General features: G+C 42.0%; 1 protein-coding gene across 1 annotated transcript in view; it reads right to left on the bottom strand.

The window, feature by feature from the left end:
- The window catches only part of grik4 (glutamate receptor, ionotropic, kainate 4), a 275,842-nt gene that overhangs the window by 47,662 nt on the left and 201,482 nt on the right, over positions 1-26,698 (bottom strand). Inside the window, exon 10 of the mRNA XM_056282988.1 lies at positions 4,128-4,235. Within this exon, the coding sequence (XP_056138963.1) occupies positions 4,128-4,235 (108 nt within the window). The remainder of the gene's footprint in view (positions 1-4,127; positions 4,236-26,698) is intronic.

Here is a 26,698-nt window from a genome sequence, read left to right as displayed (position 1 = left end):
TCTCTCACTCTCAGAAGACCGGATACAACAATAGGCCTCACAGCAGACATGAAGGTAACCTCTCAATATGTAAAGTGAGGCAGAAGAACTCATAATGCACTTCATTTTTGCTTTGTTTTTGATCATTACAGATTTTCATGGCTTTTGTAAAATTATATAAAATGTACATTAGAAATATATAAATAAAAATAAAATTATGTTGATTTTAAGAAATCTTGTAAGCCATTGTTTTACTGCTTAATTTCTCATTGTACATAGAAAGTAGAATAACATGATGCCGTGGGTCGGTTTTCCTCCTGTCCTCCCCAGTTTGTTGAGTCACCAGCCGCCACTGTGTGAGTTATGGTGTCTGCCTGAGTCTCTCACACCAAAGGCTATCAAACACTTGACAGTAGACAACAGAATAGCAAGTATCGAACAAGAAACTAAAAAACCCCAGATTCACAGGTTTAACTTCACAGCAGTTTGTGCTTTTTCATTTGGCAGTTATGCAAAAATGGGTTACAGTCAATTAAAAGACAAGATAGCATTTTATAATTGCAAAGTATATGACAGCTCAGAAACACTAACTCTTAGCTGGCCACAATATCAACGACTTGGGATCAGAAAGAGGTATTCCAAATATATAACCAAGAACAGATGTCGTCTCTTTGCTACTATCAGCCACCTTGAGGTACACAGATTCCCTCTCTGCAGTACCAAAGAGGTGACTTAAAACAATTCAGGCAATAAAGACTTTATCCATGAGAAGCATTTAGTGCCATTTTTACTATCTCACAGTGAGTCCTGGAGAATAATGACTTATACTTCTTCCAATTTTAGCTTGTCCAATTGACTGCTCTCTTAAGGTCCTGTCATTGCACAACCCCTATGGTGGTCAGTGAGAGCATAGATGATCTACATGTGTCTTTCAATAAACGTGGAGCCGTTGAGCCCTTCTTTTCACCTGCCAGCTGCAGCTTTCTTTCCGGGGGAGCATAACGTATGTGAAGACTCAGCATTTCTTCCAGCTCCACCCGCAGCTGTAAGGGCAGCCCACTACCTGTAGGAGTTGCCAGTTGCAATAGCACATTACTTCAACTGGCTGTCCTCAAAGGAGCTCTGCCAATTATGTTCCCTTCTATGCCCGGCTGAGCCAGAGGCAACACTGGGACTCAGGCCCTGAAGCTTAGCGTTGGGACGCTGGCGTATTAGTCCACTGCAACTTCCGAGTGCAGTCATAAGGACACTATTTCACGAAAATTTCAATTGGTGCCTGCAACAAACTGAGTTGAGCCAATGATTGCAAGCACATGGCTTCTGGTGCTGCAGCGAGGTGACAGTTAATTCTGTGGTAACGCTTTCTGGAGGTTTGTGAAATTGAAGTGGTAACGTGACAGCCATGAGTTGATGTAAAAAAAACCTGCTCTGTAAAAGCCAGGCATATGTCAGCACACACACACACACACACACACACACACACACACACACACACACACACACACACACACACACACACACACACACACACACACACAGGGTTAGAGGCAAGGCACAGAATGCCTTCATATTGAGTGCCTCCGCGAACACTAAATTACAAATAGGTGCACTTGTGTACAGATATGTACACAGTTACAAACTTAATAGTACACATACATAGCTGCCACATGCACACAGACAAGCACACAAATACAAATAAAAGCATGAAAACATACCACCAAAGACATACATCATCATTGAACACACCACTGCATGCACACACAGATAAACACACAAAAGCACCACACTGACAAACCAGTGCTACGGGTAGGGGATTCTTTCAGAGGCTCTCCGCTCTGGCACGTCTGCCACCTACTAGCGAGATAACAGCAACACAACAATCACACCATGATGAATGAGTTGTGATAGGCACTGAAAATTGCTCCTTGTTGGCTTCCTAAATTTGGTCCAGGGACTGACTCTATATCTCCAAAGTAAAATAAAAACTCTGTGCACACCCAGTGCCTTTTTCAACTATGGCTTTCTCTGCAAATAATGGCTTATTTGACCCCCCAACCACACACACACATGCACGCACGCACACTACACCAACCCATCTCCACCTCTTTTCTACATCCTTCTTTTTCCTTTGCAGAGTAAAATCAACCATTCTACCTGAATTCCAACCATTCTCAATGAGACGTGGATTTTTTTTTTGCTCGAGTAAATGCTACAACACGGCATTTGCATGCTCCCACACCTCAACAGTTGATAAGCCATACACTTATTTTAACAAATTAGGCCATTTGGCTATGTTTACAAGTTAATTTACTTCTTAGCTTCTGATTCATTAGCTCGTGGGAAGGGTTAGAGGAACGGCAGGATTTTACATGTGCCCATGTATGCGTACGTGTGCATCAGTGAATGAGGAATGGCTAACAATGCTCATTGACATTTTCACTGAAGGCTTCACAGGATAGCCCTAACAGCATCCTTTTACCTTCAATGGCATCACAATGACACTAAGGACATTTATCTAAGGAACTTAAAAATGATCAACAATGGCATGACATTGCTGTAAACATATAACCAAAAATGATTTCAAATATTTTAAGGCAGTTTCTCACTGCTGCTTCTAACTCAACAATTTTCATGCCAAGAAAGAATATTTTGTGTGCATGCACACACACGTGTGTGTGCCTGTAAGTGTTTGTGCATGTGTTTATGTGTTTTGCCCATGAGTATATGTAACTCTCCAGTCTAAGATGTGTGAACAGAGTCAATTTATGTGTATAGGCCAATATCACAAATTACAAATTTGCCTCAGGGGGCTTTACAGCAATACAACATTCTGTCCTAATACCCTCACATCGGATAAGGAACAACTCCCTAAAAAAAAACCTTTAACAGGGAGAAAAAAATAGGAAGAAACCTCAAGGAGAGCAACAGCGGAGGGATCTCTCTCCCAAGATGGACAGACGTGCAATGGATGTTGTGTTTACACAATTTACAGAATACGACATTGAAAGAGGATAACAGCATTATACTGGAATCACAAGATATATGAAGAATATGATGAGCAGGCGAGATGCTCAGTATTATCCTCAGACAACATTTATCATCATGCCAGGATGCTTGCTGCCACTTCGCAAATTAGTTTGACCATCACGCAGACTACGATCTTCAGCCAAAACTGCTTATCTATATCAATTTAGATGCCATCTTGGATCATATTTCTGTATTTAAACAAAAGGGGAAAATGTGTTTCTGAATTTATTTTTTTACTCACAGTTCTCTATGTAAAATCCATATTTGCAGAATTTGACACTAGAATGACCAAGGTGGTCATTTTGACCATTTTGGATTTTCAAAGTTTAATAACTGTTTGAAAAAAAAATTAAGATACAGACCTACCACTCCCTGAATGCTCCTAAATTGTGTGTATTTGTATTAAAATGAGTTTTAGATCAATAGCACAAAAAAACGAAAAAGTTATAAGATCTACCTAAAATGACCATGACCGGTCGAAATGACCATGCATAATTTGCGTGCGTCATGTCACTATTTATCCGCGACGTTCATTGCTCTGTCCTAGAAAATTCGTGTTCTCCAGTGCAGAGTAATAGTCTAAACTTGATTTTTGATTATTTCCAACATGTCCAGGGTGTCTCCCCGCCTGCCGCCCAATGACTGCTGGGGAAAGGCTCCAGCATCCCCGCGACCCTGAGAGCAGGATAAGTGGTTCGGATAATGAATGGCTGGATGTCTGGTTACAGATGCTGTTTCAGATGCACCATGACTACCACCGAAGCATTACAGTATTTACAGGTGTTGGACAGCAGCCATTTTAAATTGTTTGAAAAATAGCATTTAAGTTGTTAAAATGTTAATTTTAGTGTCAGTCGTTTCTTAACAGACATCCTAACACAAGTCATGCATTAATATCTCACCTGGGTATTTATCTTGACAGAATATAGAGTTTAGGTAGGAGTGAAATCCCGGTCGTTCTAGTGTTAACAATAAATGTGAATATGCTTTGAAACTCTGCAAAGGAGAGACTCCAGCTTATAAATGCTCATAATTGTCTACGTGTGTGTGTGTGTGTGTGTGTGTGTGTGTGTGTGTGTGTGTGTGTGTGTGTGTGTGTGTGTGTGCATAAAACGACTTACTAATATTGTTGTGATGGTAAGGGTGGTGTTGAAGAGGGTGTCAGTCACATTGATTGACGGAAGCTTTCTCTGCATGGTCAGCCCCTCTTCCGAGTGCCATTGGCCAATCTGCAAAAATAAAAGCACGCACATATGCACACCCACACATATGCAAACACACATGCACGCACACAGGCAAAGAGACAACATTAAGTATGACCTTCACAAGGATACGGTCAGAGAGATGGATAGGGAGATGGAAAAGGAGAGATAACACGGTGTACAACAGACCAGGTGAGAGCAAACGTTAAAGAGACTGGGAAGCGAAACAAAGACAACACTTGTGTGGTTCCTTAAAGGGTGTAACATTGGGCATGTGTTCAATCAATGGTAACAGAATGCATTCATTTAGCCAATTACCGGCCAATCCTGTGGTGCAGAGACAAATTCTCATTCCCATTAGGGCTCTAGTGGGGCTTCACACCATCTCCGCCCCTCACGCTGTTTTCCCTCTCTTCCTCTGTCAGTCTGCTGCTCTTATCGCCTTCATTTGCCAACCCTTAACACTGAGCTTTATTTTCTTACTGTATAATCAACGCCTGTTGAGGTGACATATGTGTTGCATCATGAAAGTCTTGGTGTTGGCTTGTTGTTGCCAGTGACAACCGGGTCACTTTTACATAAGATGTGATTTGACACAGGGGGGAACTTAATGGCAGAGTGCTTTTCCATTTCGTGAATACTGATTTATCCACAATGCCTCTATTGCTATGCTGGATTATTCTGTGTGCACCAGAGTAATCCAGCATGAAGGCTGGATCCCAGCAGGACTCCAGTAAATGGTCACTTAGCCAGGGCAGTCACAAAGTGGCTGATTGCTTGTCGTAATTTTGGTAGTTCAAGTAATAAAGCAAATACATTTTGAACGTCATATTACCTTTAGATGTAGCACCTTATTTTCATAATTATCTAACAGAAGCTATATATACATACACACACACACATATATATATATATATATATATATATATACCCACATACACACACACACACACACACATATATATAAAATCCAGTGAGTCAAGTAAATTCTTTATGAGACAGTAAAAGCCTGTTTTATGCCATAAGCAATCATCAGCTGTTTATATATGTATTCCTTCAAGTTACTGTCCCTGAAAGGCTACGTAATAGGAACAGGCTATATATCTCAGTAAGAGGTAAGAATTTTAGAGTTGATGTTGAACGTCTTCAAGAAACCACAAAATGGCCTAAGGCTTTCGAAAAGGTTGTGAATGCAACAGCACTTTATCCAGAAACACAGTCTGAAATGTATAATCATCAACACAACCTAAACCTTGCTTATCGTTCAAGGAGTTATTTGTCAAAAGAGCTTCTTATAGGGTCACCCTGCAGACGGTACTAGTCTACATCCATTTTGAGAAGTTATTTTCAAATGAACAGGTTGTATTTTGCCTTTGTGCACACTAATCAGAGAACATAACAGGGCATTCAGCACTCATATTTACTTTACCCTTTTTACTTACTTCTTTTAAATAACATGATCATCAAAATAATTATTGTTTTTTTTAAGGACTATGATGAAATAAGATTCCTTTCCACAACTTGATCAATTTCCATTTATTATGAGGGCACGATGTAGCATCACTTCAATGAATGGTGAGCGATGCCATGCAGTCCTTGTCATCTTAATGAACTATCTGAGCAAGCGCTAATAAACATTTAGAAAATTCATCTTTGTTGGAGTCAAACTGGAGAGGATGAAACTGCTATACTTGTTTTTTCTTTCTTTCATAAGAAAAAGATTTAAAAAAAATACCGTTCCCTACAAGGTTCGGGATGGAAAGTTTCCAACTGTTTGTTTCAAGGCTAATTTACTGAAATTCTCAAGAGACTTCAACCCATTCACGCTAATCAGTGCCAACATTTGAAAGCCGTTTACCCACTCTCTCAACACTGAACTTCTGATGTGTAGGAGAGAACTCCCGGAATCAAAGATTTCCTTTGAGAGTATGATCAAAAAGATCCTGCCTCCCATTTCCTCCGGTGTGCTCCGTGCGATAGATTGTACCTAGCTCACACAAACAGATTACAGCATCAGCTGCCCCTAACGCTGCACAACACACCGCTCACTCCACATTTCTCTGATGACAGCCTCAAGGAGCAGAGACAGAAAAAAGAAATAATGTGCACATGGCGGGATCTAGACGAGACTGGTAAAATGTAGTGTTTGGCAATCAGGGTATGCAATCAGGTGTTAAAGCCCAGGGAGGTGCTGGGGGCCGTAAGGCAGGCTGATGGCTTGGCAAGGTTCAGCTGGTGTCAACAAAGAGCTGAGCGTGAGGGTGAGGCGGCGGCTAAGGGGTTGGAACGGCACCTTGACTCCTGCCCAGGTAGAGGAGATAGGGGGGTGGGGGGTGGATAAGGGAGCTGTGAACAGGAAGAGAGACGAAATGCATGCCAGCAGGCGAGGAACTGGCCCCACGGTGCCCCTTTCCTCAACTCTCTGTAAGCTGGGAAGACAACAAACAGGAGTTGTGCTGTATATGTCTCACTCTGGCTAACAGGAAGGAGGATATATTGTGCACATCGGCTACTGTAAGCAGATATGTATACAGACATGTACAGTCCAGGGGAAGCGCTAAACCTGCTCATGACACACGTGCACCTGCATGTGCACATCCACTTGTCAGTAAGTCTGAAACCATTTAATGGCTTAATCATCCTTATTGCGATGTTACCTGATAAACCCAATTCTCTTTCATTGTCTTTAGCAATAAAATTGGGAGGCTTCAGTGATCAAATAAATGAAACGATGATGACGTAAGGTCTGATAGTCACAGTGGCAGTGGTACTGACTAATTAAACTGATGAAGGTTTAATCAGAGCCTAACAATGTCTGTCATTAATCTGAGGGCCAGGTAATAACATTACTACTTGTAGTTAGAAGTCCTTCACATTGCAGCTCTTTTGTCCAAAGCTGCATACTGTAATACCATTGGTTGCAAAAACCAACAAAGCAAAGATGGAGAAAATCTGAGCCATCAATCAAATTGCGATGCAACAGAACAAATCCCATAAAACTACACAACACACCTGCAAAACCTTGAGCTCTACAGTATTTGTAGCATTAATGAGACTGTAAATATGAGCAGGTTGAAGCTGTAAGTCAGTAGTATACTGCCCAATTGTGTTTATGTACAACAACATTGATAGCTGCAACTGAAGGTTTCTCATTTGAGCTTTCATCATCTTGGAGTTTACACCACAACTATGATAAATAACAGAGAACAAGGTTGTATGAATGTCACAAAATCAGGAAATGTCTAAACAATTGATTAGTTTATGATTTATTTTTTCTGTGGAAAAGAGACATGAGGAAGAAGACAAGTGGATAATAAGAGAGAGGGGAATATGAAAGGCGAGATAAAAAAGTGAAAGAAAGTAGATGCCTGGGAGTGTCAATCATACAATGAGGAGATGAGGTTGGACTGGAGAATGGCAAGAAAATCAATGAGACAATGTGAGGCACCAAGCAAAGGAGCAAGAACATATGAGAGAGAGAGAGAGCGAGACAAAGGGCACATGAGAGCAAGTGGAACAATGCGTCCTGTGAGGGATTACCCAGGGTTCACTCTGAAACCTGGAATTATAGTGGCAGGAGGAGATTATGGTGGCTGCTCACTGAAGCGACAGGATTGGTGGATTTTCCTGTCAAAAATGGTGTATCCAATAGGGTGTGACCAGACTACACTGTGACACAGGCATCCATCATATTTGAGAAAGGCAACCATTATCAAGCATAATGTCAGATAGCCCGACAACGCTGAGCCTAAAGCATTCATGTGTCAAGGCAGCGCAAATGAACCCCCAACTGTTTGTTTGTGTGTGTGTGTGTGTGTGTGTGTGTGTGCCCCACGCCTGCACATCAGTGACTGTGTGTCTTGCTGTGTGTCGCAGAAGTAGAACATCCTCTCTGGCCTCTAAAAATGGGCTTGATTTGCTCTCATAACAACTTTAAGATAGCTCAGCTGAATCAGCTGAAGTGAATGAAGTTTCCCCTCATCATTGGACATCGCCACTGGTTGAATGAGCAGCTACAGTAGTGCCTGGTAAAAAGCAAATAGTCCCATAATGAAGACACGTATATTTACAACATGCCCGCTCCACATCACAATGACCGCACTGGCACACCAATAAGCAAGCCCCGTCAAAATGCTCTATTCTGTGAGTTGTGTGTGTGTGTGTGTGTGAGCAGTGTCCTTGTGATTTTTGTTTTGTAAGTCCTTGTGTTTCTGTTTGCATCAAGTGCAAGTACAAGTACTATTAGACAAGTAGACGAATCATTAACTAAATAAATCCAAGGAGTGGAGGAGCAGAAGGCACGGCAGCATCCCTGCTCTTGGTAGCCAATTATTCAAATGCAACAACAGTTTAAACAACAAAATAAGTTTAAACTTTTTTTTTATTACTGAGATATTGTGGGTATAGTAAGGCAAGCCAAGGCTAGGCAATTCAAGGCAAGGCAGATGTATTTGTGGAGCATATTTCAGCAACAAGATGATTCAAAGTGCTTTACATAAAACATAAGGCAATAAAAAGACATTTAAATTCAATTAAAAATAGTACAAGATCTTCAAATTGTATTTAATAAAAGGCAGTGGTAAACAGGAAAGTCTTCAGCCCTGGTTTAAAAGAACTGAGAGTTGCAGCAGACCTGCAGTTTTCTGGGAGTTTGTTCCATATATGTGGTGCATAAAAACTGAAAACTGCCTCTCCATGTTTAGTTTTGACTCCGGGGACAGCAAGCAGACCTGTCCTAGACCACCTGAGAGGTCTGAATGGTTCATAGTGCAGCAGAAGATCAGAAATGTAAGTGCTCTGTACAGGACAGGAAGTCAGGGTAATGACCTCAGAACTGGAGCGATGTGAACCACTTTTTCAGTCTCAGTAAAGACTCGAGCAGCAGCGGTTCTGAATTAGATGCAGCTGTTTGATCGATTTTTTTTAGAGAGACCTGTAAAGTCGAGTCAGCTGAAGACAATGATACAACTGTTCCTCATACTGGCATAACCTAATATAGCTCTCTGAGATATAGTTTAAAAACTACAAGAAAAACTACAGACGTCTCTTGTACATGGAATGATTTGTGTGGGTTTCCTTAGTGTTCAGCTTGTTAACCAATAGACAAAATATAGGCCGTAATGCACTATCAATAATATAAATAAACATTCTGTAAAGGGTAGACATTATGGTTAATAATAACAATACTAATAGTAACAATAATGATAATAACAATAATCCATCCATTATCCGAACCGCTTATCCTGCTCTCAGGGTCGTGGGGATGCTGGAGCCTATCCCAGCAGTCACTGGGCGGCAGGCGGGGAGACACCCTGGACAGGCCGCCAGGCCATCACATGCACGCACGCACACACACACACACACACACACACACACACACACACACACACACACACACACACACACACACATTCATATCTAGGGGACAATTCAGTATGGCCGATTCACCTGACCTACATGTCTTTGGACTGTGGGATAACAATAACAATAAACTTTATTTATATAGCACTTTTCTTAACAATGTTACTAAGTGCTTTACAAAAGAAATAAAACCAGACAAGGCAACAATGAAAATGAGACCAAAGGACAAGAGCACAGGGGAGGTAAAGAGAACAATAAGACGAAATGAATAAGAATAAAAACATTATAAATAAATAAAACAAACATTTCCAAAAGCTTTCATAAAGAGCAAAGTTTTAAGAAGAGACTTAAAGGAAGCTAGAGACTTAGTGTGTCTGAGTTCAGTAATTAGAGAGTTGCATAATGTGGGGGCTGAACAGCAGAAGCCTGATCACTCTTTGTCATAAACCATGATCTGGGAGTAACCAGCAGGGCTCCATCTGTGGATCTTAATGGTCGAAAGGGTGCATACCAGGTCAATAAATCAGAGATGTATTTAAGAGCAAGACTGCTTAAGGCCTTAAGAGTGGGAAATGAAATTTTAAAATCAATTCGAAATCTAAAAGGGAGCAAGTGTAGGGAGGCAAGCAGAGGGGTGATGGGATCATGCCTCTTTGTCCCGGTAATAAGTCGAGCATTTCATACCAACTGGAGATGGTGGAGGGAGCCCTGGCTGATACTCGAGTAAAGTGCATTGCAATAATCAAGCTGAGAATAAATAAAAGCATATACAACTTTTTTGTAGATTAGTAATTAATAAAAACAGCCAAATTTTAGAGATTATCTTGAGCTGGAAACATTATGACTGAAAAACAGTTTTGACTTGATTATCAAAACAGAGGTTAGCATCAGATATTACCCATAGATTCCTAGCAACATGCTTAATGCTATTTGACAGACCACCAAGATTAACACCAAAATGGCTGATGGAATTTGGGGGACCGAACAGAATCACCTCAGGCTTATCATCATTAAATTTAAGAAACATCTGGGACATCCAGGATTTAATATCAGAGAGGCAAGTTGTGAGATTTGCTAGGCTGACAGGATCTGTGGGTTTTAATGGCATGTATAAATAAGTGTCGTCAGCACAAAAATGGTAAAACACATCATGATTTTGAATAACCTGTCCAAGAGGCAACACGAATATAGAAAAAAGAAGGGGGCCAAGAACTAAGCCTTGAGGGACACCACAAATCAACAGAGCCATCGAGGAAGTTACCCAGAACAACAGAAAAAGTTCTGTTGGAGAGGTGTGAGCATAATACACTAAGAGCCGAGCTTTTGATGCCTACCCAAGTCTCCAAGTGATGTAAGAGGACACTGTGATCAACTGTGTCAAAGGCAGCACTTAAGTCTAAAACAACTAAAAGACACCTCTGTCTGCCGTCAGCAGTGGGTCATTATTAACCTTAACAAGAGCTGTCTCGTTACTATGAAGTGCTCTAAAACCAGACTGGAAACTGTTAAAACACTATTATTATTCATAAAAATATCAACTGAGATGAAATTACTTTCTCGAGAACCTGAGATATTCATTCATTCATCTTCAGCCGCTTCTCCGGGGTTGGGTTGCGGTGGCAGCAAGCTAAGTAGGGCACTCCAGACATCCCTCTCCCCAGCAATGCCCTCCAGCTCATCCTGGGGGATCCCAAGGCGTTCCCAGGCCGGATTGGATATGTAGTCCCTCCAGCGAATTCTGGGTCTACCCCGGGGTCTCCTTCCAGTTGGCCGTGCCCAGAAAACCTCCAAAGTAAGGCGCCCAGGAGGCATCCTAATCAGATGCCCGAACCACCTCAGCTGGCTCCTTTCGACGCGAAGGAGCAGCGGCTCTACTCTGAGCTCCCTCTGGATGTCTGAGCTCCTCACCCTATCTCTAATGCTGAGCCCAGACACCTTACGAAGGAAACTCACTTCAGAATCAGAATACTTTATTTATTACAGACACCCATGTGCTAATAACTAAAAACAAACAAGATACAAATTAAGAAAATAGAAACAGAAACAAACATAAATAAAAGATAAATAAAAATAGAAATAAGAACAAAATATATCAACAAGCATGGTGCATATAACACCCTATCTATACTGCACTACCGCAGCACACAACAAACAGCACAAACAAAACTCGACAGGGCCAATCCAATGATTATTAACTCAGAGTGTCTTACAGTCTGAGTCTGAGGGAGGAGTGTAAAGTTTGATGGCCACAGGCAAGAATGACCTCCTGTGGTGCTCTGTGGTGCTTTTCGGCAGAATGAGTTTATTACTAAAAGTACTCCAGTGCCCAACCAGCATGTCATGGAGTGGGTGGGAGACATTGTCCACGATGGCTCGTAATTTCAACAGCATCCTCCTCTCAGAAACCAGCTGCTTGTATCTGCGACCTTACACTTTCGGTCACTACCCAAAGCTCATGACCATAGGTGAGGATTGGAACGAAGATTGACTGGTAAATTGAGAGCTTTGCCTTCCGGCTCAGCTCCCTCTTCACCACAATGGCCCAGTACAACATCCACATTACTGCTGCTGCTGCACCAATCCGCCTGTCAATCTCCCGCTCCATCCTACCCTCTCGTGAACAAGACCCCGAGATACTTGAACTCCTTCACTTGAGGCAACAACTCATCCCCAACCTGGAGGGAACAATCAACCATTTTCCGGTAGAGAACCATGGCCTCAGACTTGGACGTCCTGACTCTCGTCCCGGCCATTTCACACTCAGCTGCAAACCACCCCAGTGCGCGCTGGAGGTCACATTCTGGTGAAGCCAACAAAATCACATCATCTGCGTAGAGCAGAGATGCAATTCTGAGGTTCCCAAAATGAACACACTCCTCACCTTGGCTGCACCTTCAGATCCTGTCCATAAATATCACAAACAGAATCGGAGACAAGGGACAACCTTGACGGAGTCCGACACCCACCGAAACGTGTTTGACTTTGTGCCGAGAATGCTGACACAGCTCTAACTTTGGTTATACAAGGATCGGATGGCTTAACTATTAAATTTTTAAAAAAAAATCAAATTTAGAGATTGGTCTGTAGTTACTTAAGGACAAAGGATCCAAATTAGATTTCTTTAGCAATGGTTGAACAATGGCATGGTTATAACTGTCCGGAAAAGAACCAGAGGCCAGAGAATTATTAAATATTTGCAGAATAACAGGGCTAACAGTGGAAAATACCTCCTTGATTAGCTTAGTGGGGATGATGTCTAAGATGCAGGATGAGGAGTTCATATGGGAGACTGTACTCTCTAACACTGAAATTGTAATGGGTTGAAACTGGGTAAAAGAGGCAGAACTAACAAGGGGAATGGAAAGAATGCAAGGGTCAGTCTGGATTTGGGACCTGATATTCTCCACCTTATTTACAAAATGAGTGAGAGATTTTTTGGACAGTTCATTAGCAGGATCAGAAAAAGAAGTGGTGGGACCATTAATAACATAATCAATTACCCTAAAAATAACTTTAGGATTGTGGTTGTTTCTAGAGATCCATTCAGATAAGTAAGCTGATCTCACATCCTTAACTGCTTTCTGATAAAATAACATTTGGTTTTTAAGGTTGTTATGTGCTATTTCGGGCTTGGTGACAGTCCATTGATGTTCAGATTTTCTACAGAGTCTTTTAAGGGCTTGAGTGCAATTGTTCAGCCAGGGGAGTTTACATGATTTTTGTTTCCTAGTTTTTAACGATGCAATCTGGTTGAGGACGAATAGGCACTGATTGTTGAATGAATTTAACATTGCACCTACATTGAGAGGGCATATTGTGGAATTAAAGGATGATTGATTAAGAGCATCACAGAATTTAACTGCAGAACCATGGTTGAGAATGCGAGAACGTGTTGTAGGGTAGAGACAAGGACTAGAATTTTGGAACTTTAAAAACAACTGCTTTATGGTCAGTTAAAAGCATATCCACCAGATTAAGTCACCTGAGAGAAAAACCAGATGAGAGTAAGACATGAGCTTTAGAATGTGTGGCGCCTTTAAAAGATTGAATGAGGTTAAAAGAGTCTATAAAATCTAAAAATGAGGTGAGGGAATGGGAAGGACAACATATATGAATGTTAAAATGACCAAGAATAAGAACCTTGCAATATTTACACATTACAATTGATAGAAGCTCAGAAAACTCAGAAATAAAACTAACCGAATTAGGGGGCCTATAAATTAAGATGCAAAGTAAAGGGGGAGGACCAGTGAGTAAGAAACTTAAAACCTCTAAAGAGATAAAATTACCAAAAGTACCAGGATGGTACTTAAAACCTTGTAAAAAAACAGTTAGACCACCCGATCTTCCAGAGGGCCTGGGAATATGAAAACGTGCAAAATCAGGGGGGCCTGTTACCTCCAGCTTGGTCGGGCGTCCTACAGACACAATTGTACGTGCCTGCGGGCAGGGAGCCGGATTTGGGTGAATGTCCTGGTCACTGCACTAGCACCTCCTCTGGTCGGTCAGGGTGCCTGTTCAGGGGGGAGGGGAACTGGGGGGAATAGCGTGATCCACCCACGTGCTACGTCCCCCTGGTAAAACTCCTCACTGTCAGGTGAAAAGAAGCGGCTGGCAACTCCACGTGTATTGGAGGAGACATGTGTTAGTCTGCAGCCCTCCCAGGATTGGTAGAGGGGGTGGAGCAGCGACCGGGACAGCTCAGAAGAGTGGGGTAATTGGCCAGATACAATTGGGGAGAAAAAAAAATATCGGGGGGGGGCAAGCCTCAATCAGGGGAACAGTGTCCCATGGGGACAGCCATGTCTCAGTAATCATAAAACGTCAAGAACATTAGAAACAATAAAATTGTTAATGATACAGGACTTATTACCAAGAGATCTCACATTCAAGAGGCCAAAATTGTTTGGTGCAAATCAGAGGGAAAAGAAATGGGAGTACAGCAAATAAGACATAAATTGCAGATATTTGCTACAAATATTAAGTTGTCATTGATTCTACCATTAGATATGTCGTGTGGACGAGAGGTCCTGTGCCTAATAGTATGTATGATTAAAATTCATGGTTAGAGGGTTAATGGCGGATGAAGCCATTGGGGGTTACTAGAGCGGGAAAAAGTACTCTGGAGTTCCACAATAGGTTGATATGGAGGTTCTGGGAAGGGAGTGTGGGATGTTAAGTCAGTCACATGGAGAGCACGGTACGGTGTGCTGCAAGTTGGTTGCTAGCATTCGGCTACCCATCCAGTTATATAGTAGCTGCTAGTTAGGCCTATTCAGTTTAATGGATAAAACAGCATGTAGTATGACATCATTCTAATATGCGTATGGCACTGACAGTTTCCGCACCACAAACTCAAAATGCCTTCCACGTTTCTTCATGAAATCGGTCAGAGATATATTGTGTACTCCACAGAAATTGAATGAGAGTAGAACGGACATTGAACTGTTTGCCGTGGTCATTTGAGTAGTATAAAATAAAATGGTGATTGCTGTTAGTTGTCATGGTGACAACACACGAATGGGGTCATAAATGGTCACACTACGTCACTGCTCATTTGGTTGTTACTGCAAAACCTCACCTCATAGAGTCTAACTAACCTAAGCTAACTGCTAGCCCACACAGACCAGCAGTTGCAACAGTCATCTTGGCTGTCGTTCATTCTCCTGGACAGTGATTTTTTTTTGTTCAGTTTAGATATATGTGTAGTTTGGATATATGTGTTCTTTTAGTTTTGCAGTTTTTGGATATGTGTTTGTGTCTTTGTTAGACTGCTGTGGCTGGGGGAAATTATGTTTCATTTCATTTCATGTGCGCAAATGCATGAAATGAAATGACAGTGTTTCTGATTCTGCAACTTAAAAAAAAGCCCACGACGTGCTGCAATCAGTGAGTTCACGACTTAAAAACATTTTTTTTGCAACATGCCACAAATCAGTTTCTATGGAAGTTTAAGTCACAATTCTTTGCAATGGCAGCAGTTCAAATAAAAACGGCCGCCGCTCTGATCATCCAGTTATGTTCATTTGAATGGGAAGTTCCATTCCACCCTCATTCAATTTCTATGGTGCGCACACTTCTGAGGCTTAGTAGATATGGGACTGACACTGCAGCTGTTAGTGAAAAACGAAGGGAGTATTGGGAAGAGCACACAGCCACAAGTCTTAAGCTAACAGAAAAAAAAAAAAATTTAAGAGTTCTAGCAGTCTTTCAATGTTTCTTGCTATCATCCCCTGCTGGTCAAGAGTGATCCAAGGCAGTGGGAGAAGGTCAACCTGTTTCATGTGATTTCAGTTCCTGCTTTTCCAGTACACTCTGAATTGCAGTTATTGTGCCTTTTACTTGAGTTCCCAAGGAAGCAAACAAAGTCCATGCCATTATTCAGTCGAAAGCGTTCCTGTATGATATTTCAGTGCATAGCAGGTCTCTGTATTCCTTATTTGCCATTATGGGGGGGATAATAGAATCACTTGTTTCGCATTTGTAATGAGAAACAAGCTTGGGGTTAAAGAGCAGGCGTTTCAGCTGACTGAACAAAACTTCAAAGAAGTGCAGCATGCTCCTCAAGTGCTGCATCCCCTGAGAACACAAAATAAAGAATGGCTGCTATTGCAGCCAGCAACCTTCATTACCTTGTAGACACCTAACACAAATGATTTTGCAAATGTCCCTCTTCTCCGGTGGCTAAGCTAGTGCAGACTGAAACACAACAGTCAACCAAGTCTTTTAGGAATGAACTATGCACTTGTGTGCATCAGTGTCGCCCGGTCATTTTGTCGAGACTTAAGCCTTAACGTTTTGATGTTTAGCCCCGAAAATAATTTTATATGTAGGCCTATGTGAAACTAAACAAAAAATGGGATAATGTGCAATAGTCTTCGTAACATAACAGTGTGTCAAAATAAATGCAAGTCTCTAAACTAACTCTGTGTGTATGTGTGTGCGTGTGTGTGGGGGGTTCAAATCCCCGTGTTACCCCCGGCTTGGTCAGGTGTCCCTACATACACAAATGGCCTTGTCTGCGGATGGGAAGCTGGATGTGGGTATGTGTCCTGGTTGCTGCAGTAGCGCCCCCTCCGGTCAGTCGGGGCACCTATTCGGGGGGGAGGGGGCACTGGGGGGAATAGTGTGATCCTTCCACGTGCTATGTCCCCCTGGCGAAACACCTCATTGACAGGTGAAAAGAAGTGGCTGGTGACTCCACATGTATCGGAGGAGGCATGTGGTAGTCTGCAGCCCTCCTCAGATCGACAGAGGGGGTGGAGCAGCAACCGGGACAGCTTGCAAGAGTGGGGCTGGATACAAGTGGGGAGAAAAAGGGGGGAAAAATCCCCCCCCAAAAAAAGAACATGTGCTAGAATCCAATGGACTGAATTATCTTCAATGTGTGGCAGTCTTAAGGTACCTGGAGGAGATTTCAACAGCTATAGCAGTTGGGCTGCTCCAGATTTTCCAGTGTTTACATTCTTGTGATGTTCAGGTGTATGCTGTCCAGTACAGAGGGGCACCACAAGGACCTTCAGAAGAAGGATGTGGACTTGGCACAAGCAACACTACAAAGATGTTGTCCTTGAAACACTGAAATCAATGCAGAATGATGAAATGGCAGAGAACATTTACAAGGAGGCAAAAGCAATTTCTGAGGCCAAATATCTGTCAAAGACCCCAAATGAGGCAACTGTAGGACTATATGGTGGGGTCCTCATTGGGCACAAGGGCTCCTGTGAGTACTGAGGATGAGCTAAGGTTCAACATCTTCTACCCATGTCTTGAAAGGATGATAGGTGAGCTCACTAGGAGATTTTGATGTGGGGGTATAGAGCTGATGAAAGGCATCCAAGGTTGCCATCCAGCAGCAAATGACTTCCCAAGTGAAGACGCTGTCCAGCTTATTGCTAAACACTACACGATAACAGTCAGTGAAGAGGAAATCGTGGTTGCTAAACAGTTCCTGACCAGAAGAAAAAAAAAAGATGCCATTTCAGACATAGGAAGTTCCTCAACCCTGTTATGTTCCCAAGCCTGAGCTCAGTCTTTCAAGCAGGCCTAACAATTCCTATTAGCAGTTGCAGTTGTGAAAGGTCGCTCTGCACTCTGTGCTGGCTGTACATGTGGTTGAGAACCATGGGTCAAGACAGGCTCAATCACCTGGCAGTGATGTCAATTGAGAGGGGCGATGTGTGCGCCACGGACCATATAAAACGTCATAGACCGATTCACAATGCTCTAACCAAGGAAATACATGTTAATGATTCCACCCTCTAGCAGATGATGTGGAGAGAGAGAGACAGACAGACAGACAGACAGACAGACAGACAGCAGCAGATGATCGAGAGAGAGAGACAGAAGAAGAGGAGACAGCGTCAGGTGATGAGGAGAGACAGAGCAGCAGAAGATGGAGAGAGAGAGAAAGAGCAGATGATGATGAAGAGAAAGAAGACAGACATACAGACATACAGACAGACAGACAGAGACAGCAGCAGATGATGGCGAGAGGAGGAGCAGCAGATGATGGAGAGAGAAGAAGGAACAGCAGATGACGGTGAGAGAGACAGCAGCAGATGGAGAGAGAAGAGAGAGAGATAACAGCAGATGATGGAGAGAGAGAAGAGACAGATAATGAGACATGTATAGTGCAGCACTACACTGCATGAATTGTTTCTGAAAATTGTGAGTGAATCTGAATGAAAGAAAAATTAATATTCCAATCAATTAATGTTAACATAAACACACTTAACTGCTTTTCTCTAGTCTGGTCCTGTAGCAATTCACTAAATATTTAATGAAAAGCATTTGTGAAGTATTCTGCTTCTACTGTTATTTTTACCTGTTCATGCTATTTGCTTGGTTTTATCGCGTGTTATTAGCACTTGTTTGAATTTACCTGCTTTTATTTATTCTCTTCGCTTCACTTTATTGTACAGCACTTTGAGCTACACCCCCTATATGAAAGGTGCTATAATATAATTATTATGCAATACTAATACTAATTACTAACAACTACTAATATTTTTAACACCATAATTCATAATTAATCTGGAAAGTAAAAAACAGCTTTTGAGGTACACATTTCAATTTTTCAATGATTAAGACATCTACTTTGAATGAAAATAAGGTGCCAGAGTGTATAAAAAAAGCATCAAGATAGAACTTCTTCATCAAATAAATTTCCAGGGAGGATCCAACCAAACCCCCTACAGAGGTCCGGGCTAAGCCCCCAATGTCCACAAATCCTAGAAATGCCACTGTTTGTGTGGCCTGGTGGGAAGCAAGGTTGTCCCCAAACAGGAAGGTTCAATTTGATATCCCCTGTGTAGCCAGACCGGTTGATCTATCCTTGAGAAAGAAATTCAACAACCCCATCCACCCACCCAATCGCACCACACACACACACACACACACACACACACACACACACACACACACACACACACACACATACACAATCCCTGCAGCCTGACCCTGAACTTGAATTTCCCTGCTGGGGGATCAATACAGTATTTCAAATTTTAACCCATCTTCCCTTTTTCTTGGTCCCATTTTCACTGTCTCCATCTCTCTCCCCTCTGAATCCCTCCTTTTTTCTTCTTTTGAGTCTCGAGTAAGCAATTCATTTATGTCGTGATATAAAAAAATGGGGGCCATACTGCTGTCCTCAAATGGCACTCCAATGAAGAATCTACCATGAGAGATCCCTGGGAGAACAGCAAGGGCTAACACAGCGAACACTGAATTCTCCTGAGGGTGTGCAAATGACTGCCCACCAAATGAAGGACACAGAAAACAGCACGTACAGAGGTCATAAAGCAACCATGTTTACACTGCAACTATATTATTATGTGGAAGGAATTTGGTAAGAATTCAAAAGTGCACAGAACAGACTGATAAAAGCAGAGACACAGAGGCAAGCTTGCTGGCATACAAGCACAGAGGCATTCAGGCACGTACACATGGATTTGCATAAACACGTGCATGCGCCTGCACACACACACATCCGCACACACACAAACTTATGCATTGGCATGCATGCACGCACACACACACACATGCACACACGCGCGCACGCGCGCACACACACACACACACACACACACACACACACACACACACACACACACACACACACACACACACACTATCTCAGCCAGCCTTGAAATCCGTTAAGGCTGGGGGATCTTGCAAAACAGCTCATCCATTCTGCTTTTGATCTATTCCCCATCTTCAGTCTGCAAAGTGCAAACTGAGAAAAACAAAAGAGGAAGGGGGACTGGTGTATGTCTCCAAGAGACTAAACAGAGAGAACCAAGAAGAGATACTGGGAAACAGAGGCTGACGATGTGTGCAGCTCGTCTGTTTTTGTGCGCGTGCGCATGTGCGTGTGTGTATGGTAGTGTGTATTTGGTGAAAGGAGATGACAGAAAAAGGAAGCTCATGTCATGCATATGCTCTACATTCACGGAACTATGGTTACCCTGTAATCATAAAAGCCATTCATGTTCAGCCAGACATACCAATTAGCCATCAAAAGAAACACACTGAAATTACACTGATGCATTGGATTAATATCCAAGAGCAATAACTAGCATGATATGAGGTCAAATTTGATCAAATTGTCAAAAACCATTTTTTGGTTCTGTGCTGTTTCGTTGTAAAACTTAAAGATATATGAGCTCAGTATTTTGTGCAGCTCCAGGATCATTTATCTGATGAGAGTGATCATTGTGCACAGTAGACTAGAGGAAATGAAGCGCCTCATTAGCTGATCAAAGATCTTGTGACTGAAGCACATTTAGCCGTGGAAAAGTAGCTACATAACACATTTTCAAATAGCAACAACACATTCTAAACAACAACCGTTTTCTTGAACAATGTTTACATAATAACAAAATAGCACCGCTGCATAGTAAACACAGCATATCATTACAGCAAGGGAAATTAAAAGAACATAAAAGAAGTAGGCCGGGAGCCAGGACCAGCCCTCAGGATGTTTTCTGCTACCTTTTTTTCACTATTATTTCTTGTTAGCCTATACCTTGGGCCACCAGAAGTTGATAACGAGCACCCCCAACTCGGCCCCGTTTGGCCACAGGGGGCCAAAAACCCAATTTTTGGGCCATGTTCCTGGCGAAATTATGTACATGCAAATATTAAGGTACTACAATGGCATAAATAGTCATACAAGAATGAAATTTGGCAGAGAGTATCCTGATACATAGGGGGAAGCAGGAAAATATGATGCTGGGGCTTGTTGCAACTCAATTTTAAGATATCACCCACACCATCCCCAAAAAGACAAAAAAAGTACTGTCCACCTGAAAAATTATCATCAAAATGATTATTCTTCAGCACTTTATGGTGAATACGTATGCCTCACTTGTGTATAGACAACTTCCCTAGTTCTTAAGCTTCAATTTGAGCCCAAGATGACCTTTCTATTTCAAAAATTACTCTTGCTGTGGCCCGAAAGTCTTCTCTCTACCTCAAATCAGAGAACATTTAATTTTTTAGTCACTAGCATTCCAAATGGGGGTAAGTGCAACTTATTGCATTTAACAATATGTTCATATGTACTGCTTACTACTGCTATCTGAAGTGAACATGAAAAGTGAATACTAAAGAACCTGTAGGAAAACAAATGCTTTTAAATGGTGTCTCATAGGCCTATAGCAATGGGCCTATGAGATACACTCAAGTAGAAGCCAACCACCAATAGAGTACAGTAAACATTTTTTATTATAATAATTTTTTTTAGAAAACAGATGGCTTTCATTTTATTAACAACAATGAAACATTAATTCCTACCCTCTTACCCCATCCCATCCCACTGTCCCCCCAAAAAACTACACAAAATATAGGCAAAGGGAGAAACAACAACAGAAGAAGCCAAAAATTCACCTTAAAAAATAAAAATAATATAAAATAAATCATAATTGGTGGTTCACTGGGATAGTGCGCGTACCACAACACTAGTCCCTAACGCATCAGCATGGGTTTGAATCTGGCCCACTTCCATATGCTGCATGTCCTCCCTTCTCTCTTTCCCCACTCATGTCTCTTTCAACTGTACTATCTAATAAAGCTGAAATCTGAAAAAAATCTAAAAAAATAAAAGAAAATCTAAATTGGATTTGATATCTTAATCATCCCCATATTCCTCCTCTTCTTCATCATCATCCATGTTAGTGTGTATTTCCTCAAGGTCATCCTCATCTGTCCCCTCTTCTTCCAAGACATCAACAAGGGCCTGGGGGATGACGTCACCCTCAAACCACAGAGGTTCTAGCTTGCCATCGTCATTTACATGAAACCCATGGTCCAAGGGGGATGGGACTTCTGGGTGGTTTTCATGAGCCCTTTTCCAGATTCCTACTTGGTAGTTCACTCTCTTTATGCGCTGCAAAAGGACTCGCTTGCACGGTGGAAAGGTGGAAAGGTCAATAGAGAGACCTTGTCGCAGTTCGAGGCTTGAGCCACATATTTTCTTGACCTTGACCTCTCTTGCCTCATCAACCTGCTTAACTCGAGGACCAAAGCCATAGAGGTGACAGGTGAATTCTTCGGCACCACTGAGGACAAGCTCATCAAGTTCCCAAGAGTTCCCCTCTGCAGCAAAGATCTGAATGAACTTTGAATTCTGATTCAGAATCTTGATCGGTCGCACCTTTCCTTTGCCTTTGAATGCTGAAGTGCAGTCAGCACCAGTGAAGGCATGCAAGGCCAGCAGAGCTGAAACATGTTCTTGTGAATAATTGTCAGCCAGCTGGTTGATATTGATCAGCTTATTTCCCATGTCAAAGATGATGTCAACTGTGAATGATTTGGCGTAGTAGAGGAGAATGAAGAAAATGTCAGAGTCTTTTGCTCTGACTCTGACTGTTTTGATGTGAGGCATTTTGGTTTGGATATAATTTATGTAGAGCATCACCCTCACATCAGTTTCCTCATGGTTTGAACAGATCTCAGGTAGAAGTTATTTTGATATTACTCCAGCATGACATTCTATTTTGAAAACTTGACCAGCCTCTATGAAGATGACAGGCCTTCTGAGGATCTCTTCCATCATATCTGCAGAGCTCCAGTGCTCGAGAAGTAAATGAATGAATGATTTCTTGTTTTCATCATTTGTGAGGAAAACTTTCCAATCTGCAGGTCGATGAACATTCAGACCACTAACTATGAACCGTTCCCCACAACCTCTACGATCCCTCTCAGCTGATTTTGGTGAATGAAGACGGTCTGCGTTAAGTGTCTGTGCTGAATACTGTTTCAGCTGCAGCAGGTAGACATTTGAAGGTGCGCTCTGATATAGTCTTCATTGTCCGGGGCACATCGTTCATGTAGAATGAGGAGTTTCCATCTTGAATGAGAGCACATTGGCTAGGAGAGGGGAGCTGTGCATTCTCAGCATCTTTGATCATGTAGTTCATCCCTTGTGCCTTGTTGGTTTTTGCAAAGAAGCCATCGATTGTTGGGACGGAATATGGCGTCAGAGTCAGGGGATAGCACATCAGGTCAGAGATGCTGATTTGTGACCTTAGTAGCTGTGATTTGATGAAAATCTGAAAGATAAATCCACTTGTAGCCTTATACTGGATTACTCTCTGGTTTGATGCCATAAGCTTCCTTTTAGGTGTTGTGGAAGACATTGTCTTGAATTTGTTTCTCTTGATAGGATTAAAAAAAAGGACTTTCTTTGTAAGAAGACGATAACGGATGAACTCTTCTTTTTGAGTTTGGCCATTTTTCAGAGCATTCAGCACATCAGAGCGCACCTCTTCTGGCATAGCAGCGCCTGAAGTCAAACTTGTCAAGGGTTGAGAAGTCTCAAGCTGAAATGGGTTGATGAAACTCTGAAATGCTTCTATTGTTTGCTGCACTTGCTCCTCAGACCGATTGATTTCACGTGGTCTTAGATCTCTTCGCTGCTTCTCTGAATGCTCACCTCGGCTGCTAATCATATTCCACATGGCCTCTACAAACTCTCCTTTAGCATGGGCAGTCAGGATGTGACGTTGGCTGGCTTCATAATTGCTGGTGATTCCACAGATTCCAGCTGAGTATGTTCCAGAACCCGAGTTTGACTTAAGCCATTTCATAGCTGTCTCCTCTATTGTTTTGTCAATGTGGCAGCGGTTGCCTGGGATATGTGATCTGGCTACACTGATTGCTCCAGCGCGCAAAAGTTTCTCTGAACCAGGATGTGTTTCTTCAATGTGTTCAAGAAAGCATCCAAAGTATGAGGAATCTAGCATAATTCTGCTGATCTGAGCAGAAAAAGAGGTCTGGCATGATGTTTATGGCAGCTTTGTACCCATCATAGTCATTCATTTTGATTGCGCTATTCATTGACAGGACAAGCCAGATGCAGTCCATGTATTCCATCCAAAACCGGCCAGTTTCTCCCAGCTCCCCCTTTCTCACTCTTTCTCTAAATGAATTGTATTCTGTTATGTGGTGAGATATATCAGCCGATGATAGAACTTCAGTTAGAGTAGATTCATTCGGGGTATGTTTTTCCAGAAAAAATGTACCTTCAGCTGAGAGTGCTCCATGAGTTTCCAGATACTTGTCATAGAGGAGTCTTTCAAGACCTTCTAGCATCGACTTGTGTGTGTTCATAGCTCTGTCCCAATTCTTTCCATCAGTGACCCCAGCCACAGAGCCTGTGGTGATCAGTTTTGCTTCCAAAGCCACTTTGACCCATCCACTCCCTTGACAGTATCTTCGGCCTATACCTTTCAAGTAAGCTCCACAGCAATGGAATGTACCAGTGAGGATGATGTGCTTTTTATATTTTTCAGGTTCATTCCATATTAGAGGGTAGGCTTTCATGCAAACACCTAGGTCAAATGTACTGATGGTGTACTCTTGTCCAGCTTCAGAGGATGCAACTTGGCTGCATCTAAGGCATTCTTGAATGGTTGTCAAGTCGGTTATGGGAGCATTGATCATGGGATAATACCCAATTGTGGTGAGGCATTTTGGAGAACGGCCAGTAACAGACACCCAACCTGACAGACCAGGGATGTGCTGATCGCTGGAGTTGATTTTACGAGCAATGACCCAAATTATATCACTATCTGATGATTTTGAGTGGTATGTGGATGTGTTATTTGAATTGGATGACTCCAAGTTAGCTGGTTCAGATCGTTTCCGCTTGTAGTAAGTTGGCAACTCCTGAGCAGGACTTTTAAATGATCGTTGTTTTTTTGGAGGTTGAGTGTTCGGATTAGTGTAGGCTGACTCTTGTGTAGGCTGTGTTGTGGTCAGGGCTGCTGCATCTGCACAGGACCCTTGATCTTGCAGGTAGATGCCTACAGCGGTATGAATGGACCCTGCCCCATATACATCTGATACTAGCTGATCAAAATTGTCCCAGTAACAACGGAAGACTGCTCCATCAGGTTGTCTCTTGATAACATCTGAGTTGCTAATTAATGAAGCACTTTCCACAATTGAATTTGCCAGAGCCGTTTCAAGTTCTATTGAGTATGTGTAGGACTCACAGTGGCCAAGTCTATTTATCAGAGTGGTGATGCTCTTGGATCGGGAGAGATGGCATAGTGTCATACATAGTAAGATGTGTTTCTTCATCTTCCATTGACCTGCTGTAACTGCTCTGCAGATGTCTTGAGAAATTGATGATGCCAGATTGTCCTCCTGATATAATGGCTTCCTCTCACCGCAGATTAGGTTTAAAACAAATTGGAAAACCTCAGAAGGACTCTCTTCTTTTGGGTCAGGGAGATCCTGAGCTCTAGGAGGCCAAGGGAGTGGTTCAGAATTTTTGAAGGCTTTTGGGATTTTCTTGTGAAGATCATGGCTGATCTCTTTACTCCAATCAGTAATTCCCATCTCATAAGCTGAACGCACTGTCGTCTTCATAGATTCTTGGGATGTACAAAACACTAATGTGTCTTTGTATGGGCAAGATGAGAAGTCGACACTATCTTTGAGATCAGGACAGCATTCGATTCTTAGTCTCAGGTTATGGCTTGTTATCTGAGCAGGAGCTTCTTCTCCAAATTGTCTCAAGGTTTCATTATACAAAACAGTAAGATGAGCAAGTTTCACAACCTGACCCTTTTGAATAACTTGTTTTTATATGAACATACACCCCATTGAAAGCTTTACCGATCATTCCCTTCTTTGTAGTTATTTCATCCGCTGCAGCTGTAGTGTCAGGCTGAGGTGCTCGCTTTCCTAAGTACTGCTTGCGACAGCAGTCATGAAATTGAGCCTCCTTAGCAAATAAATCAACTCCCTGGATTTTGCACAACAAATCTTCATCACCTAGTTCCATAGCTTTTTGCTCAATATTTTTGTATGCATTTGATTGGAATTTCTGCAAGCTATATCTATTGCCAGAAGCTTGCTTCACTGTGCCACTTTTGCAGAATATGCAATAATTTCCAAACAAAACGGAAGAATCCACATGCTCACGTGTTGGTCTAGTAGCGTATTTTTCTGCTTGACAATTTCTTGCTAAAGCACGGTTAGCATTACAGAAAAAAAAGCATCGACAGTTTTCATGATACCCACAATCAGCAGATAATTCATCAGGAATTGAGTCACAAACATCTGGCATGCCACCACAGTCAGACGTTTGTGTCAAAAGTTTGTTTTTCATAAATCAGTTTAATAAATATTCTAATCATTGTTACAATGCTTAGTCACTGGTCTAGAACCTAATACATACCTTCAATCTGTGGTGGCCTTGTGGTATTCAGGCTGTTTCTGATACAGCCCACAGTTACCATGGCAATGGAAATTATACATATCTGCTTTTTTCATATTTGAGGTACTGTAGGCCTATAGTGAAGACTTTCGGCCACAGCAAGAGTAATATTTGAGACAGAAAGGTCATCTTGGGCTCAAATTGAAGCTTAAGAACTAGGGAAGTTGTCTATACACAACTGAGGCATACGTATTCACCATAAAGTGCTGAAGAATAATCATTTTGATGATAATTTTTCAGGCGGACAGTACTTTTTTTTGTCTTTTTGGGGATGGTGTGGGTGATATCTTAAAATTGAGTTGCAACAAGCCCCACAATCATATTTTCCTGCTTCCCCCTATGTATCAGGATACTCTCTGCCAAATTTCATTCTTGTATGACTATTTATGCC

The sequence above is a fragment of the Lampris incognitus genome, chromosome 7 (assembly GCF_029633865.1).
Source record: "Lampris incognitus isolate fLamInc1 chromosome 7, fLamInc1.hap2, whole genome shotgun sequence".
NCBI lineage: Eukaryota > Metazoa > Chordata > Actinopteri > Lampriformes > Lampridae > Lampris > Lampris incognitus.
Note: the sequence above shows the minus strand (reverse complement) of the source record. Positions and strands in the feature narration are given on the sequence as shown.